The sequence below is a fragment of the Gadus morhua genome, chromosome 4, assembly GCF_902167405.1.
Source record: "Gadus morhua chromosome 4, gadMor3.0, whole genome shotgun sequence".
Taxonomy (NCBI): domain Eukaryota; kingdom Metazoa; phylum Chordata; class Actinopteri; order Gadiformes; family Gadidae; genus Gadus; species Gadus morhua.
The window spans coordinates 13,780,585-13,793,616 of record NC_044051.1 but is presented as its reverse complement, the minus strand read 5'-3'; the positions used below and the strand labels follow the sequence as shown (position 1 = coordinate 13,793,616).

The 13,032-nt window shown below is 48.1% G+C and overlaps 3 protein-coding genes across 4 annotated transcripts; 1 reads left to right on the top strand and 2 right to left on the bottom strand.

Moving 5' to 3' along the window:
- Positions 1–383: 383 nt before the first annotated feature.
- Positions 384–1,887, bottom strand: LOC115542149 (growth arrest and DNA damage-inducible protein GADD45 gamma). The gene is made up of 3 exons (XM_030354293.1): positions 1,574–1,887; positions 1,244–1,451; positions 384–1,100 (listed from the first exon to the last, which is right to left on the bottom strand). Exons 1-3 carry the CDS (start codon positions 1,672–1,674, stop codon positions 987–989), a joined length of 423 nt encoding a protein of 140 aa, XP_030210153.1. The 5' UTR covers positions 1,675–1,887; the 3' UTR covers positions 384–986.
- A 3,030-nt stretch (positions 1,888–4,917) lies between these two features.
- gadd45gb.1 (growth arrest and DNA-damage-inducible, gamma b, tandem duplicate 1) lies at positions 4,918–6,524 on the top strand. The gene is made up of 3 exons (XM_030353017.1): positions 4,918–5,152; positions 5,269–5,476; positions 5,600–6,524. The coding sequence occupies exons 1-3, from the start codon at positions 5,004–5,006 to the stop codon at positions 5,711–5,713; spliced, it is 471 nt and encodes a 156-aa protein (XP_030208877.1). The 5' UTR covers positions 4,918–5,003; the 3' UTR covers positions 5,714–6,524.
- Positions 6,525–7,200: 676 nt separating this feature from the next.
- nim1kb (NIM1 serine/threonine protein kinase) lies at positions 7,201–12,639 on the bottom strand. 2 transcript variants are annotated; one of them, XM_030352964.1, is made up of 4 exons: positions 12,015–12,639; positions 11,123–11,493; positions 9,487–9,755; positions 7,201–8,958 (listed from the first exon to the last, which is right to left on the bottom strand). In XM_030352964.1, the coding sequence occupies exons 2-4, from the start codon at positions 11,394–11,396 to the stop codon at positions 8,212–8,214; spliced, it is 1,290 nt and encodes a 429-aa protein (XP_030208824.1). In that variant the 5' UTR covers positions 11,397–11,493; positions 12,015–12,639; the 3' UTR covers positions 7,201–8,211. The 2 variants fall into 2 exon arrangements, with proteins under 2 accessions (XP_030208824.1, XP_030208823.1); XM_030352963.1 differs by having other exon boundaries at positions 11,123–11,425.
- Positions 12,640–13,032: the final 393 nt, after the last annotated feature.

Below are 13,032 nucleotides of genomic sequence, written 5' to 3'. Positions count from 1 at the left end.
AATATAGTGGTTGAAGGGGGAAATAGATGCTATTCATTTGCGTTCTGCTCAAAGCTCTTTACGATTCTTGCTAAAGTGCATTGATGGACTTTAGGATTAAAATGGTGTGTTTTGTTCAAAAGACAGTTGCCTTCTTTAGTTGGGAATGCGTCTCCATGTAAACCAGCTATGGTAATCTAGTCTATATTAACCAGGGCTGGAAAGGAGTTATCATACAATGCATTATTATTATTTTATGAATTTGTTTTATTTTCACTTCAAAGTACAAAAGATAAAATGCATTGAAATTTTCTAAGCACAAGAGTGCATTTCAGTTCAGTATAGTGGCTCACTTTCTTTGCACTGTTTTTCAAGACATGTGGAACACAATTTTTCTTATTTTCTTTTTTGTTTTACGTAATATATCTTGCAATCTTTTGACAGTGTGACAATCCTAAAGTGAAACCTTTAGGTCACACCAAAAAGAGTGGTTCAACACATTGGTCATAACTTCTGTTGTCATCATTCTAAAGTGAAACCTTTAGAGAATTAAGACAATTCTGGAAAGTGGGAAACATTCGGCCATTCGGCAAGAGAGCGTCTTTAGAAAGTCTTTTCCTATCGACGTCTCCTTCTCAGCACCGCTTCTTCTCCTATGCTGCGGCTGCTTCAACTCGCGACGTCGCGATCCGCGTGGAACCGCAGAATGCACGACTCGCTTCTCCTTTCTCTCCAAACCTCATCCGCACAAAGAATGAGGGTCGTTGTGTCGCTCTCGAGGCATGCCGGACCTCATTCACATAAAGAATGAGAGTCATCTTGGCATGGACGGGACGAGAGACGACGGGCACGGGACTTATGGGCCCTCGGGGGGGCCCGGCGCCGCGCTATACCTTGACGGGTTTCTCCTCAGGAGTATCCGGTCGTAGGTGGGTAGAAACGTGTTCATCCTGTTCATAAGGATGAGTATTCCCGTTTTAATGAAGGCTTCTCGGCAGCAAGCCAGATCAGCGCTCGAAGAGAGCGACCTCCGGCAGCCAGTCGTTCTGCCCGCGGCTCTCCTGGCAGAACAGGTGCAGCTTCTCCAGAGACGGGTCCTCCCATGAGCCGTCGGCGGGGTTCTGATGGAGGAGGAAGCAACGGGGAGGGTTAGTCACATGACACTCAGGATAAGGTCGGATCAATGCAGTCAGGTGCTGGTCCTGGAGAACACAGTGTGTGTGTGTGGGATGCAGGTGGGGGGGGGGGGGGGGGGGGGACGTACCGTGATGAGGAGGCAGTGGGCGTCTTTGAACTGTCCGGCCTCGTCGCCCACGATCTGGGCCAGGCGCTGCATGCTGCTCACGCGCACGATGCTTATCTCGTTGTCGAAGCAGAAGGACTGGATGAGGGTGAAGTGGATCTGCAGAGCGATGTCGCACTCAAAGTCCTCGTCCACGGCCAGCACGCAGAAGGACACGCTGTCCGGATCACTGTTCAAAAAAAGGGAAAACAAACAGTCAGTCACCATGTTGATTTTCTCGCAGTTGTATCGGTTCACTGAGGAAAATCTGCAGGTATTTTTTGTTTGTTTGCATTATTATTGAATACTTACTCATTCATGATCATGGCACTCTCATAGACTCCAATGGTCAGACGCTCTTCGCTTTGAGCAGAGACAAGAGCTTCCTTCAGGGCTTTGCCAGTAGACTCCATCTTGGATTCAAAGATATTGATCTGGGTTGGTGGTTGGTGTGAAAAGGGATTCGAGAAGAGTGCCTCTGCCAAGAGCTCCTCTCTATTTATAGCGGGACCCCGGCACGCGCGAGCTCTGTGATTGGCTGTTGGGACAATGGCTGCCAACAGACGCGTGCCTATAGAGAGAAGTTTGGGAGAAAGGGCTGGGGCACGGTTTGGATTTGGATTGAATGGATCAAATGTGACCTTCATTCAAGCCCACACATTAATGGCGATAATTTAATCACATGCAACTTTTAGACTCGTGTCGCATTCGAGAGTCAAGAATGAATTGACGTGGGCTATCACTTCCGTCAATTTAGCTTTTACGCTTCAGATTTAAAACAAAACCAGACCTACAGAAATTAAATTATTACCCTTTTACACTTGCAGAACTTAATAGAGATTTTTCTGCACTTATGTCTCAAAATCCTCTCAATAATACACACGATGTAATGACAGAAAAATCAAGCAAACAAATAAGAAAAAGTTTTTTGTTGTTGTTAGTAGAAGCAAAGTTATCCAATTTGAAGTTTATTTTCGAAATAGTTTGAACAAGAAGCTGAAATATTTTTTTCTGCCTTGAATGTCGTGCATTGGAGGAGACGCGGCACGCGCCGCTGTTCACTATTTTGCATGCGTGGAGCAAGGCCTGACTGAAGGCGCGTGGCATCTGGAGATGACTGTGGCTTTAATCTCTGTGTCTGCATCTCTCGCCATAGCAACCCATCTGTCTGCAGTGTCCGGGTGGGGGGAGAGGAGGTAAGGGTCCAATAGCACGATCACCTGCTGGGCTGAATTGCCGCAGGTCACGATTGTTTGCATTTACTATTTACTACTTCTTTATTTTGCTCAAAGACAAGTATGCTATATGCCTTGGTGAATTGCTCCATCATTGCACAGAGCATGACGACGAACAAGCCAATGAAATCCTCAAACAAATCACATCAAAATAAGATTTAATGACGGAGAGTAGGCTAATGTCTGCAATATGTGATTACTTAAAGAGATACATCTGCATGCAAGAATACTTCATTTTCACCAAATGAAGTAAACGTTCACTCTGTATTTAGAAACTTCGTTTTTTGGGGGAGGACATTTCGCCCGTGCCTTAAGAGGATTAATGCCTTTGCCAAATGTGATGTTTAGGGGCCCATAGATCAGCCCGGGCCTGCTGCAACACCTGTCGCGCGCCGCCGGGGAGGGGCTCCGTCCGGCAGATGTGGCGCGTGAACAAAAGGTCGGTGTCGGCTTGCACGCGACCGCCCTGATGCCTGGCTGGGGCGACCCAGCGCTACAAACGGAGCTTCTGTTGGACTGGAACATAACTGCGATAGCCTGAGGCATGCCGACATGGTGTGCAAACAGTTACCAGAAGAACGATGAAAGTTATACTGTTGATAAATATTCACTGAAAAATAAACCCGCTGCGGTTGGCTGTGTTCCGGCAGCCTTATCTCCGAAGTGATCAGCTGTTATTGTGAAACAAAACACACCTCAAATGGTCCTGCATGTGTTAACAACTCACACTACAAGTGATATACATCTAATCATGCAATTATGCACTAGTCTGTGTTTATTTTTTAAGATAAGAAGTGTCGCCTAACGTTGATGCTTAGCGATGAGTTTAAAGAATAAACACCTTTTTATTTCGCATTCAAAACTCAGAACACTGAAGTCTGAATGTGGAGACTCGCACACAATGGAGCAGGGTGCCCCGGGGTCGCGGTTGACCCCAGTAAGGGTGTGTGTGTGTGTGTGTGTGTGTGTGTGTGTGTGTGTGTGTGTGTGTGTGTGTGTGTGTGTGTGTGTGTGTGTGTGTGTGTGTGTGTGTGTGTGTGTGTGTGTGTGTGTGTGTGTGTGTGTGTGTGTGTGTGTGTGTGTGTGTGTGTGTGGGTAGTAGTCATAGCGACAGTACTCCATCTGCTGCCCTGCAAACCACGGAACAATAGTGCTGAATCAATCACCGCCGACCTGTTTCGCCTACTTTAATTACGCAGCAGAAGGCTGGCTGCACAAGTAGGCTTCTACGCTGTTCTCTAAATAAAAATATAACCTGCAAAATTGAATTATTCCAAGAGGTTATTGTAAGAGCTTATTGGTACTGGAAAACGCAGAGAACAAGTGCATTTCATTAAATGTAGTTTAAAGGTCTGTGCGTAAAAGCAATGCGTAATAGCCTACTCATGAAAGGAAAATAATTGCTTTTTTTCCCAAGAGTTTATTATAACGTTTCAAACTTTAGTATGGCTAAACCAATGTGGGCTGTGCTGATAGGGAAATTAGTCTTTATCACCTAGAAGAAAGAATTTCAAAATGAGTGTTAACCGGAGTGTTTCTATCTGCGTAATCAAACTCGATACACGACTTTCCTCCGATCTCGAGAGTTACCAACTAGTTTCTGATCACGACAGCTGATGGTCACGTGGTCTAGACTGGAGGTGGTGCGGTGCGCACGCCCGGGATTCTGGCACGCGCTGCTCATTTGCATTTGTATGGCCGATCTGATAATAGAGGCTTCTGCGCGCACAATGGAGCGCGTTTTGGAGCCAGCCTCTGGTGCTACAGATGGCAGCGCACACCTGCCTCTGTGGCTCGAGCCGAGGGGGGGGGGGGGGTGGAGGGGAGGGGTGTAAGGGTCAGCTTTTGCACACTTTCCAATAGTGCGACTACACTCACTTTCACCAAAACCTATTCTTCGTTATATTTCGTAGATTTCGTATAATCACACAATATGTTATGCGATTCATGCGATTAAATGCATGCATCTCGTCTCAGATATTTGTGATAAGTATGTTTAGTTGTTATTATAACACAACTATGACACCCCCACACACACCCTCTTAACCAAAACAAACAGTAGAAATGCACATTACAAATCCTATAAAAGTCTAGTTTATTTGGTGCAAAATGTAGCTATTTGCAGTACGCATTTTTTACACTGCTATGTTTCTAATCTAAACAGCAGAGATGAACATTACCGTACTAAGTTTAAATACAAAGTTTACACAGCCACACAAAAAAAGCTCGGAGCCCGAACGTGGCGCAGTGACCCCATCCCTATCAATCTGCCACGAGCCACTGTGTGACAATAGCATTAGCATACCAATACACACACACACCACCCTCACCAGCCAATCACAGCGCAGACCTTTCAGGGGCCGCACGAGCTCGAGAGTATAAATAGGGCGTCTTGCGAGGATTCAAGTCACTCTGCTTTTTCGGATACATCTTCTCCGACGACACTCAGAAACTCACTCAAACTTTCACTCATCTTTCGAGGACTACCTTTGAGCATCTTCATCACCATGACTCTTGAGGAAGTGATCACCGAGCAGGCCTCCGTGGAGCGCGCGGCCCAGTGCCACGGCGCGTGTCTGGAGGAGGTTTTGCTGTCCGCCCAGGACAACGACTGCCTGACCGTGGGCGTGTACGAGTCCGCTAAGATAATGAACCTGTAAGTACACGGTCCTACCGTAGTGACAGCATTGCCACCACACATCAACTTGTTTTCATTGTGTGTTTGTGTATATTTCTGGATGCTAAATTCTATGTTTTTCTTTTTATGCACAGTGATCCAGACAGCGTGTCCTTCTGCGTGCTGGCCGTGGACGAGGACTTTGAGTGCGACATCGCTCTGCAGATCCACTTCACCCTCATCCAGTCTTTCTGCTTTGACAACGAGATAAGCATCGTTCGGGTCAGCAACGTGCAGCGCCTTGCCGAGATCGTGGGCGACAAGGCCGGACAGTTTGAAGACGCCCACTGCCTCCTCATCACGGTACGCCCCCCCCCCCTTCCTCCCCACACAATGTGTTCTCCAGGACCAGCACCTGACTGCATTCATTCAACCTTTCCTGAGTGTCATGTGACTAACCCTCCCCGTTGCTTCCTCCTCCATTAGAACCCCACCGACGGCTCATGGGAGGACCCGTCTCTGGAGAAGCTGCACCTGTTCTGCCAGGAGAGCCGCGGGCAGAACGACTGGCTGCCGGAGGTCGCTCTCTTCGAGCGCTGATCTGGCTTGCTGCCGAGAAGCCTTCATTAAAACGGGAATACTCATCCTTATGAACAGGATGAACACGTTTCTACCCACCTACGACTGGATACTCCTGAGGAGAAACCCGTCAAGGTATAGCGCGGCGCCGGGCCCCCCCGAGGGCCCATAAGTCCCGTGCCCGTCGTCTCTCGTCCCGTCCATGCCAAGATGACTCTCATTCTTTATGTGAATGAGGTCCGGCATGCCTCGAGAGCGACACAACGACCCTCATTCTTTGTGCGGATGAGGTTTGGAGAGAAAGGAGAAGCGAGTCGTGCATTCTGCGGTTCCACGCGGATCGCGACGTCGCGAGTTGAAGCAGCCGCAGCATAGGAGAAGAAGCGGTGCTGAGAAGGAGACGTCGATAGGAAAAGACTTTCTAAAGACGCTCTCTTGCCGAATGGCCGAATGTTTCCCACTTTCCAGAATTGTCTTAATTCTCTAAAGGTTTCACTTTAGAAATTTAATGATGACAAGATGAATATTGAAAAAAAAAGAATTCTGAACAAATTCTTTACTTATAATGCGTCTAAAGGTTTAACTTTAGAACATTTAATTTGCCTTTTGTTATAAATAAAATAATAAAATAATAAATAATAATAATAAAAAAAAAAATAATAATGAATTTATGAACTTATCTAGCCAATATTTAAATGACCAATGTTTTCAAGAAAATAACATGTTAGAAACCTAATAGGCCAACTATACACACTTTACAATTGTTAACGTCTTAACAAAAGAGTGGTGGCCTAAATTGTAACTGAACGATGACAATAAAACATAAAAGTTATTTCTTTGTTACTTGTGCTTACTCTACATAAATTAGCATTTATGACACTGCAGTAAATCAGAGCGTGTGTGTGTGTGTGTGTGTGTGTGTGTGTGTGTGTGTGTGTGTGTGTGTGTGTGTGTGTGTCTGGAGTGCACGCTCAGTACAGCGTGACGCTTCGAAATCTCTGAAAGCGTAGACCCCGACGAATTTGCATATGAGGCTCCAAGGTCTGTCATCTGCGTGCTGTTGTCTAAACGATAGCTCCGCCCACTTGAGGCGCTCATCTGAATGTGAATAGAGCGCGCACAATAGCAGCGCGCGGCCGGCTGTCAGACCCCAGCGCGCCCCAGTCCGCACACAGAGCGCCTATTGTCTCGCGGGGCAGATGTCTTCGAAGCCACGCCACGCCATCTGCCGTTTCGTGCAGATGGTGGTGGGGTGATTCGCACTCGCTCACACAAACGCACGCACACAATAACAGGGAATGGGTCTGTCTGGTTTTGGCCGGTTCTATCGAGGTCATAGTCTGGTGTCGGACTGCCGCTGCTAGACCACTGTGTGTTTGCAGTCTTGCAGCAGGCACTAAAACCCTTCACAAATAGTGCATGCACTAATCAAATGCATGATTATTATATGAAAGTGTGCACTTTCTTAGAAAAGTAAAAGCATCCCAAAAAACAAAGCACTTGCCCAACCACCATGCTTTATTTTTCATACATGGGTTAAACTTTCAACCAACCAACCATAGTAACAAATAAATCATTCAAACACATTTCAGTGCAGTTCCCAAAGTTTTCGAAACATGTCACACCCTTTTTGGAGGTGGTAAACACAGATACGCCACAGACATAAGTTTGTCTCATGAGGCACTTGAATCTTACTGAATATTGTGAAGGATAAGGAACGCGCAATTAGCAGAAACACATCAGTTTATCTCATTAAATACACATTCAATCATTTCCATTCTTCATTATGCTCACACACAACTATTGCCGCTATAAGAGATATTTTCTTAAAATTAGTCTTCAACACTGAGACAACAATCACTAACATAGAGGGTTTCTCCCAGTCAGTAGCAAGGCTCTTCCAGTCCATCAGCTCTGCAGTAAACACAAAACACACGTTGAGGTATCCCGTTCCCACTTTATCCAATCAGGAGAGAGAACTCCACCAGGAGGCGGTCCTCTCTGCTCGTTCATGTCGAGGCAGCCGGGGTTTCAGTGATGACTGACAGTAGCGGAGCAGGCGAAGCTACCGATTAGGCGCTCCCGGAAGAAAACACAAAGTTGAGGATAGAAAATACACTGAAGAAAAGAAGAAGCTGCCAGGAAAAAATTAAACAGGAGTCACGGAAGACCCGCGTTTACGGTGACGTATGGGAACGACAACATTGCTTACAGCGGCTTTAAAGCACAGTGTAAGTGTAGAATCCAATTCGGACTGTGATGTGGATCAACATTTTACATTTACACTTTTTTACACTACAATTTTGTAGAAACTTTTATCCAAAGCGAATTACAACCATTCACAAATCAAACACTGACGGCGGAGTCAACGGCGCAGGGCGACAGCCAGCTCGTCAGGGGCAGTCAGGGCGAGGCGTCTCGCTCAGGGACACCTCGACGCTCCGGGGATCGAACTGGCGACCTTCCGATCACACCAGTCGTCACCAGCTCGACCTCCTGAGCGACGGCCACCCGCCGGATCAGGAGACCACGCAGAGCTTGGAGGAGTGTCTGAGGCCCCTGTAGGCCTTCAGGCCCTCCCGCCTGGGGTCCTGCACCATGCCCCGCACCACCGGCACCGTCTCGCAGCCCCGCCTCCTCTGGGTGCGGTGCAGCAGGATCCGGTACGCGCCCGTCACCGGGCTCCGGCTGTTCTGAGGGGGCCCCTGTTGGGTCCCCACGTGCTCCCGGGTGAAGCCCAGCTCCTCCAGGCCCGCCCGCACCTCCTCCTCCACCTCCTCCTCCTCCTCCCGGTCCGTCCATCCGGGGGGCACCGGGCCCAGCAGGGGCCAGGGGAACTCCACGGGCAGCAGCCAATCGCAGCCCAGCATCTGGTCCACGGCGTGGCGGTCCTCGGGCAGGGGCCTCAGCATGCCCTTGATGAGCCTCTGGCAGGGGCCCGGCACCCAGGGCGGCACGGCGTAGGCGCCGTCCAGCACGCAGCGCCGCAGCTTGCCCAGGGTGTCGGCCCGGAAGGGCATGGTGCCGGTGGCCATGAAGAAGAGCAGGACCCCCAGGGCCCACACGTCCACCGGGGGGCCCAGGTAGCTCTCGTCCCGGAACAGCTCGGGCGCCGCGTAGGGCGGCGAGCCGCAGAAGGTGTCCAGGGCGCGGTCCACGCCGGGGACCCGCGTGCTGAAGCCGAAGTCGGCCACCTTGACGCAGCCGCGCGCCGTGAACAGCACGTTCTCCGCCTTCAGGTCCCGGTGGATGATCATGTTGTTGTGCTGCACGTCACACGCAGGCGTGGACACACGCACGCACACGCACACGCGCATACGCATGCACACACACACACACACACACACACATGCACATGCACACTCGCACACGCACACATACACAGACACACGAATGCACACACAGAGCCACACGCGCCCATGCACATGGCCATGCACAAATGCACACGCACACACACATTCAAACGCATACACACGCACGCACGCACGAACGCACACACATACGCACAGAAACGCATGCACACACACAAACATATGCAGGTGGTTAGTGGTGTAGCGGTGGGGGCAGAGGGTGCTGCTCCCCTCCATCCCTGAGTCCCGGAGCACAACAGGCTTCCCTGATTCCTACGGCACTATGTTGTGTTTTGGAACCTAAGGTGGCGTCGAACCAACAGTAGGTCGAGTAAGTAAAGATTAAACTTTAAATTAACTAAACGGTAAAACAGTTATGCCTACCAGTAAGAATAGTTATTTACAAAAAAACATGACGATAAGTACCAACTAAAGCATCCTCACCAAATACTTGATGGCAAAGAGGATCTGCGCAAAGGCCACCTTGCAGCAGTCGGCGGCCATCTTGCCTCGGTCACAGATGCGGGTGTGGAGGTCCCCCCCGCCCGCGTACTCCAGCACCAGGTAGAGGCGGCAGGGGGTCTCCACCACCTCGTACAGACGCACCACGTTGGGGTGCTGCAGCCGCTCCGTGTTGGCGATCTCCCGGGCCAGCTGCCTCTGGGCCTGGACGTCCATCCGCGTCTTGTCCAGGATCTTCAGGGCCACCTTGTCTGGAGGGACGGGATGCCCCCAGAGAGAGAGAGAGAGAGAGAGAGGGAGAGAGAGAGAGTGCCGGGTATTTGGGGGGTCGGTGAACATGACTAGTGTATGTGCCTGACATACGAAATTGACTAATTGTTGTTCGTCCAGTCTCGTGTTTACATTCCAATATCTGGTTCCTCATAGCATGATTGCCTGAGTCATATTTTGGCCAAATTGGCGTAACCTACCCTAACCTAACCCTACTCTCCTAACGCTGCTGATTCACTGTGCGTGTGCCTCATTTGCTGTATCCTAAGACAATCAGAGTGCTCTTTACATTCCACATCACTATCTACTAGAGCTGTCAAGCGATTAAAATATTTAATCGTGATTAATCGCATTAATGTCATAGTTAACTCTAATTAATCGCGATTAATCACAAATTATTTTTCTATGCTAAATATCCCTTGATTTTTTTGTCCCATAATTCTTCTCATTTTAATTCTCTTATCAACATGGTGAAGTGCATCGGCTTGCCTTGTGCAAATGATTTTTTATTGATAACAACATTGGCATATACACTGATCAAAACAGGACGATACAAAAAAAGAGCCTATAGTGCAATTAAACGACTGCTTTGAACAAATGTCAGTTGAACATAGCAGTCAGGCTACTGCTTCTTTGTTTTGAGCCAAAGAAAAAAAAAAAAAAAAAGTAATTGCGTTAATCGCGCGATAAAAATTTTAACGCCGTTAAATTTGGCTTGCGTTAATGCCGTTAATAACGCGTTTAACTGACAGCTCTACTATCTACCCATGTCATCTATTTGACAAAATGAACCTTAGAATATAACTTTTTGCTATGAAAGTATAAGAAAACACACATGTATATAAACAACATGTGTGTGTGTGTGTGTGTGTGCGTGCGTGTGTGCGTGCGTGCGTGTGTGTGTGTGTGCATGCATGCCTGTGAATGCGTGAATGTAGCATGGTTGCTTGCTCACTGGCATGCATGTGTGTGTGTGTGTGTGTGTGTGTGTGTGTGTGTGTGTATGTGTATGTGTGTGTGTGTGTGTGTGTGTGTGTCTTCACTAGGACACAAGTGATAAAGTGCTTTTGTGGTTTCCTAGAAGCTGCACTTCATGCAGGAGGAGAAGGACCTCGAGGTCATGGTTCTGCACCAGATACGGAATTATGCTATGAGGCAATTATTCCCTACATTCCAATTGATATGATCCCATATTCCAATATATATTCCTCTATTCCGGCCCTTTTCTGATCGCTAATCCTGTGTTGACCACTAAATGTAGAAGCTCAGTCCAGGTGAGCTTTAGAAGTTGACCATTGCGTTTATAAAAACCTTTCCTAGCGCCGTCCCTCTCTTCAGCGCCTCTTACCTTTGGTGAGGGCGTGGAAGGCCAGCTTGACCCGCGAGAAGCTCCCGCAGCCGATCTCCCCGCGGACCTTGTAGAAGCCCACCCGGCGTCCGATGATGAGCTCCTTCATCACCTTCTCGTCCGTGCGCATGCAGCTGGTCAGCCTCTTCAGGGGGTTGGAGTGGGGGCCGTCGTCGGGGTCCCCCTCCTCGGGGCCCACGTCGGAGCCGTCCGTCAGGCTGCACAGGCTGGGCCCGCGCCCGGGCGGGGCCACCTGGTACTGGCCTCCTGCCATCTCGCACGCAGCCCCCGGGTTCACGTCATCTGCAGGCAGCGGGGTCCCGAGGACCAGGGCCAGGGGTCAGGGGTCACAGACAGGGCTCCAATGAAGGCTTTGGTCGAGTAAGTGGAAGGTTCAGTATGATGACAAGTGTCATCGGATGAGGTGTGAGTTGAAAGGATATTGCACATCAACATGGGATTCCTGTTTGATTATTCAATTCCTCTGGATTTACAGTAAAAGGCAATTAGGAAGTATTATACGTCATGAAACAATGTCATGAAACTACATTGTTTTTTCATGACATGTAAAACAATGTTCATAATAATGTAATAATTCCTGATATGAATTATTAAGAATCACTGAATTCGTATATATTTTTGGCCGTTGATGCAATGCATTTAATCGATGAACCATGATTGACTCAAAACCCAATGTATTAGTAGTGCTAGTGTTTCACCTCTTTCATGAATACTCCAATGTGCATTTGTGAAAGCAAAATACTTTTTCAAAAAACATATATAATAAGAAAAATCTGAAACTGAAAATCTAAATAATTAAATAGCTTTCAATCAAAGCATCTCAAAAGGCTATAGCAGGATCATTGCTTAGTCGCATTGCTATTATTCTTACCGTATCCTTTTCCAGGTAGACTCTGAGTCCCGACAGACGTCTTAAGAAATCCATGGGAAATGGAAATCCACTCTCAGAAGAACCGGATGCTGGATCCCAACAGACAGAACGGTCACACCGCTACACGGTAACATTGGACACACGGACGCTCTGGCAAAACCAGCTGTCACTTCCCACTGTAAAGGACAACTTCCCAGTGGTCCCAGCACATCCCATTAGCATCAACATAAGACACGCGGTCATGGTCCTCATTGTCCCACCACTCACCTCTACCTCCTCTCTCTCTCTCTCTCTCTCTCACTCTCTCTTTCTCTCTCTCTCTGAGTTCAGGGATTAAGGTGGCTTCATGCGCTTTAATCCACAATATCTATCTCTCTGTCTCAAACCCTTTTGCGCAAAAAGCTAATATAATGGAGCAGGAATGCAACCGATGCAGTCCTACAGACTAGTATCATGTAATACATAGATACACACAAGCAAAAAAAAAGAGTTGTCAGAGCCAGGGTCCGTCGCTGAGCGTATGTCTGTGCTTCACTGGGGCTTCGTCTCTGCCGCTTGATCCCTGGTAGTAGGGTGAGCCGCGCGGTGTGGATGAGCCATTACATAAGATCGTTACCTTGTGTTCCCATCGGGATAAGCATGTTTGTGACCTGATTAGACCGGGTAAAAGGCTTATAGGAGAGCAGCAAGCGATCGGGGCCAACTCCCTTCAGGTGCACTAGGACCTGAGAGCAGAACTGGAGACAGATACTGAGAATGGAAGCCTTACTGGAAATCAGTTAAGAATCTAGTCATCCACGGTCTGTACTCTACGGTCCTTCCACTTTGCTCAAATGAAAATTGTCCAAATCACCATGGACATGCAAACGTAGGCCTACGGTTTTGTAGGTATCACACTGGAATGTTGGTTTCTGTAAAAAGGCAAATAAATACAATACAAAAAAGACATTACATTATTATCTTGTCTAACTTGTAAACGCAGAAACATTTTACATTGCGATATAGGCGGTGCCCCTCC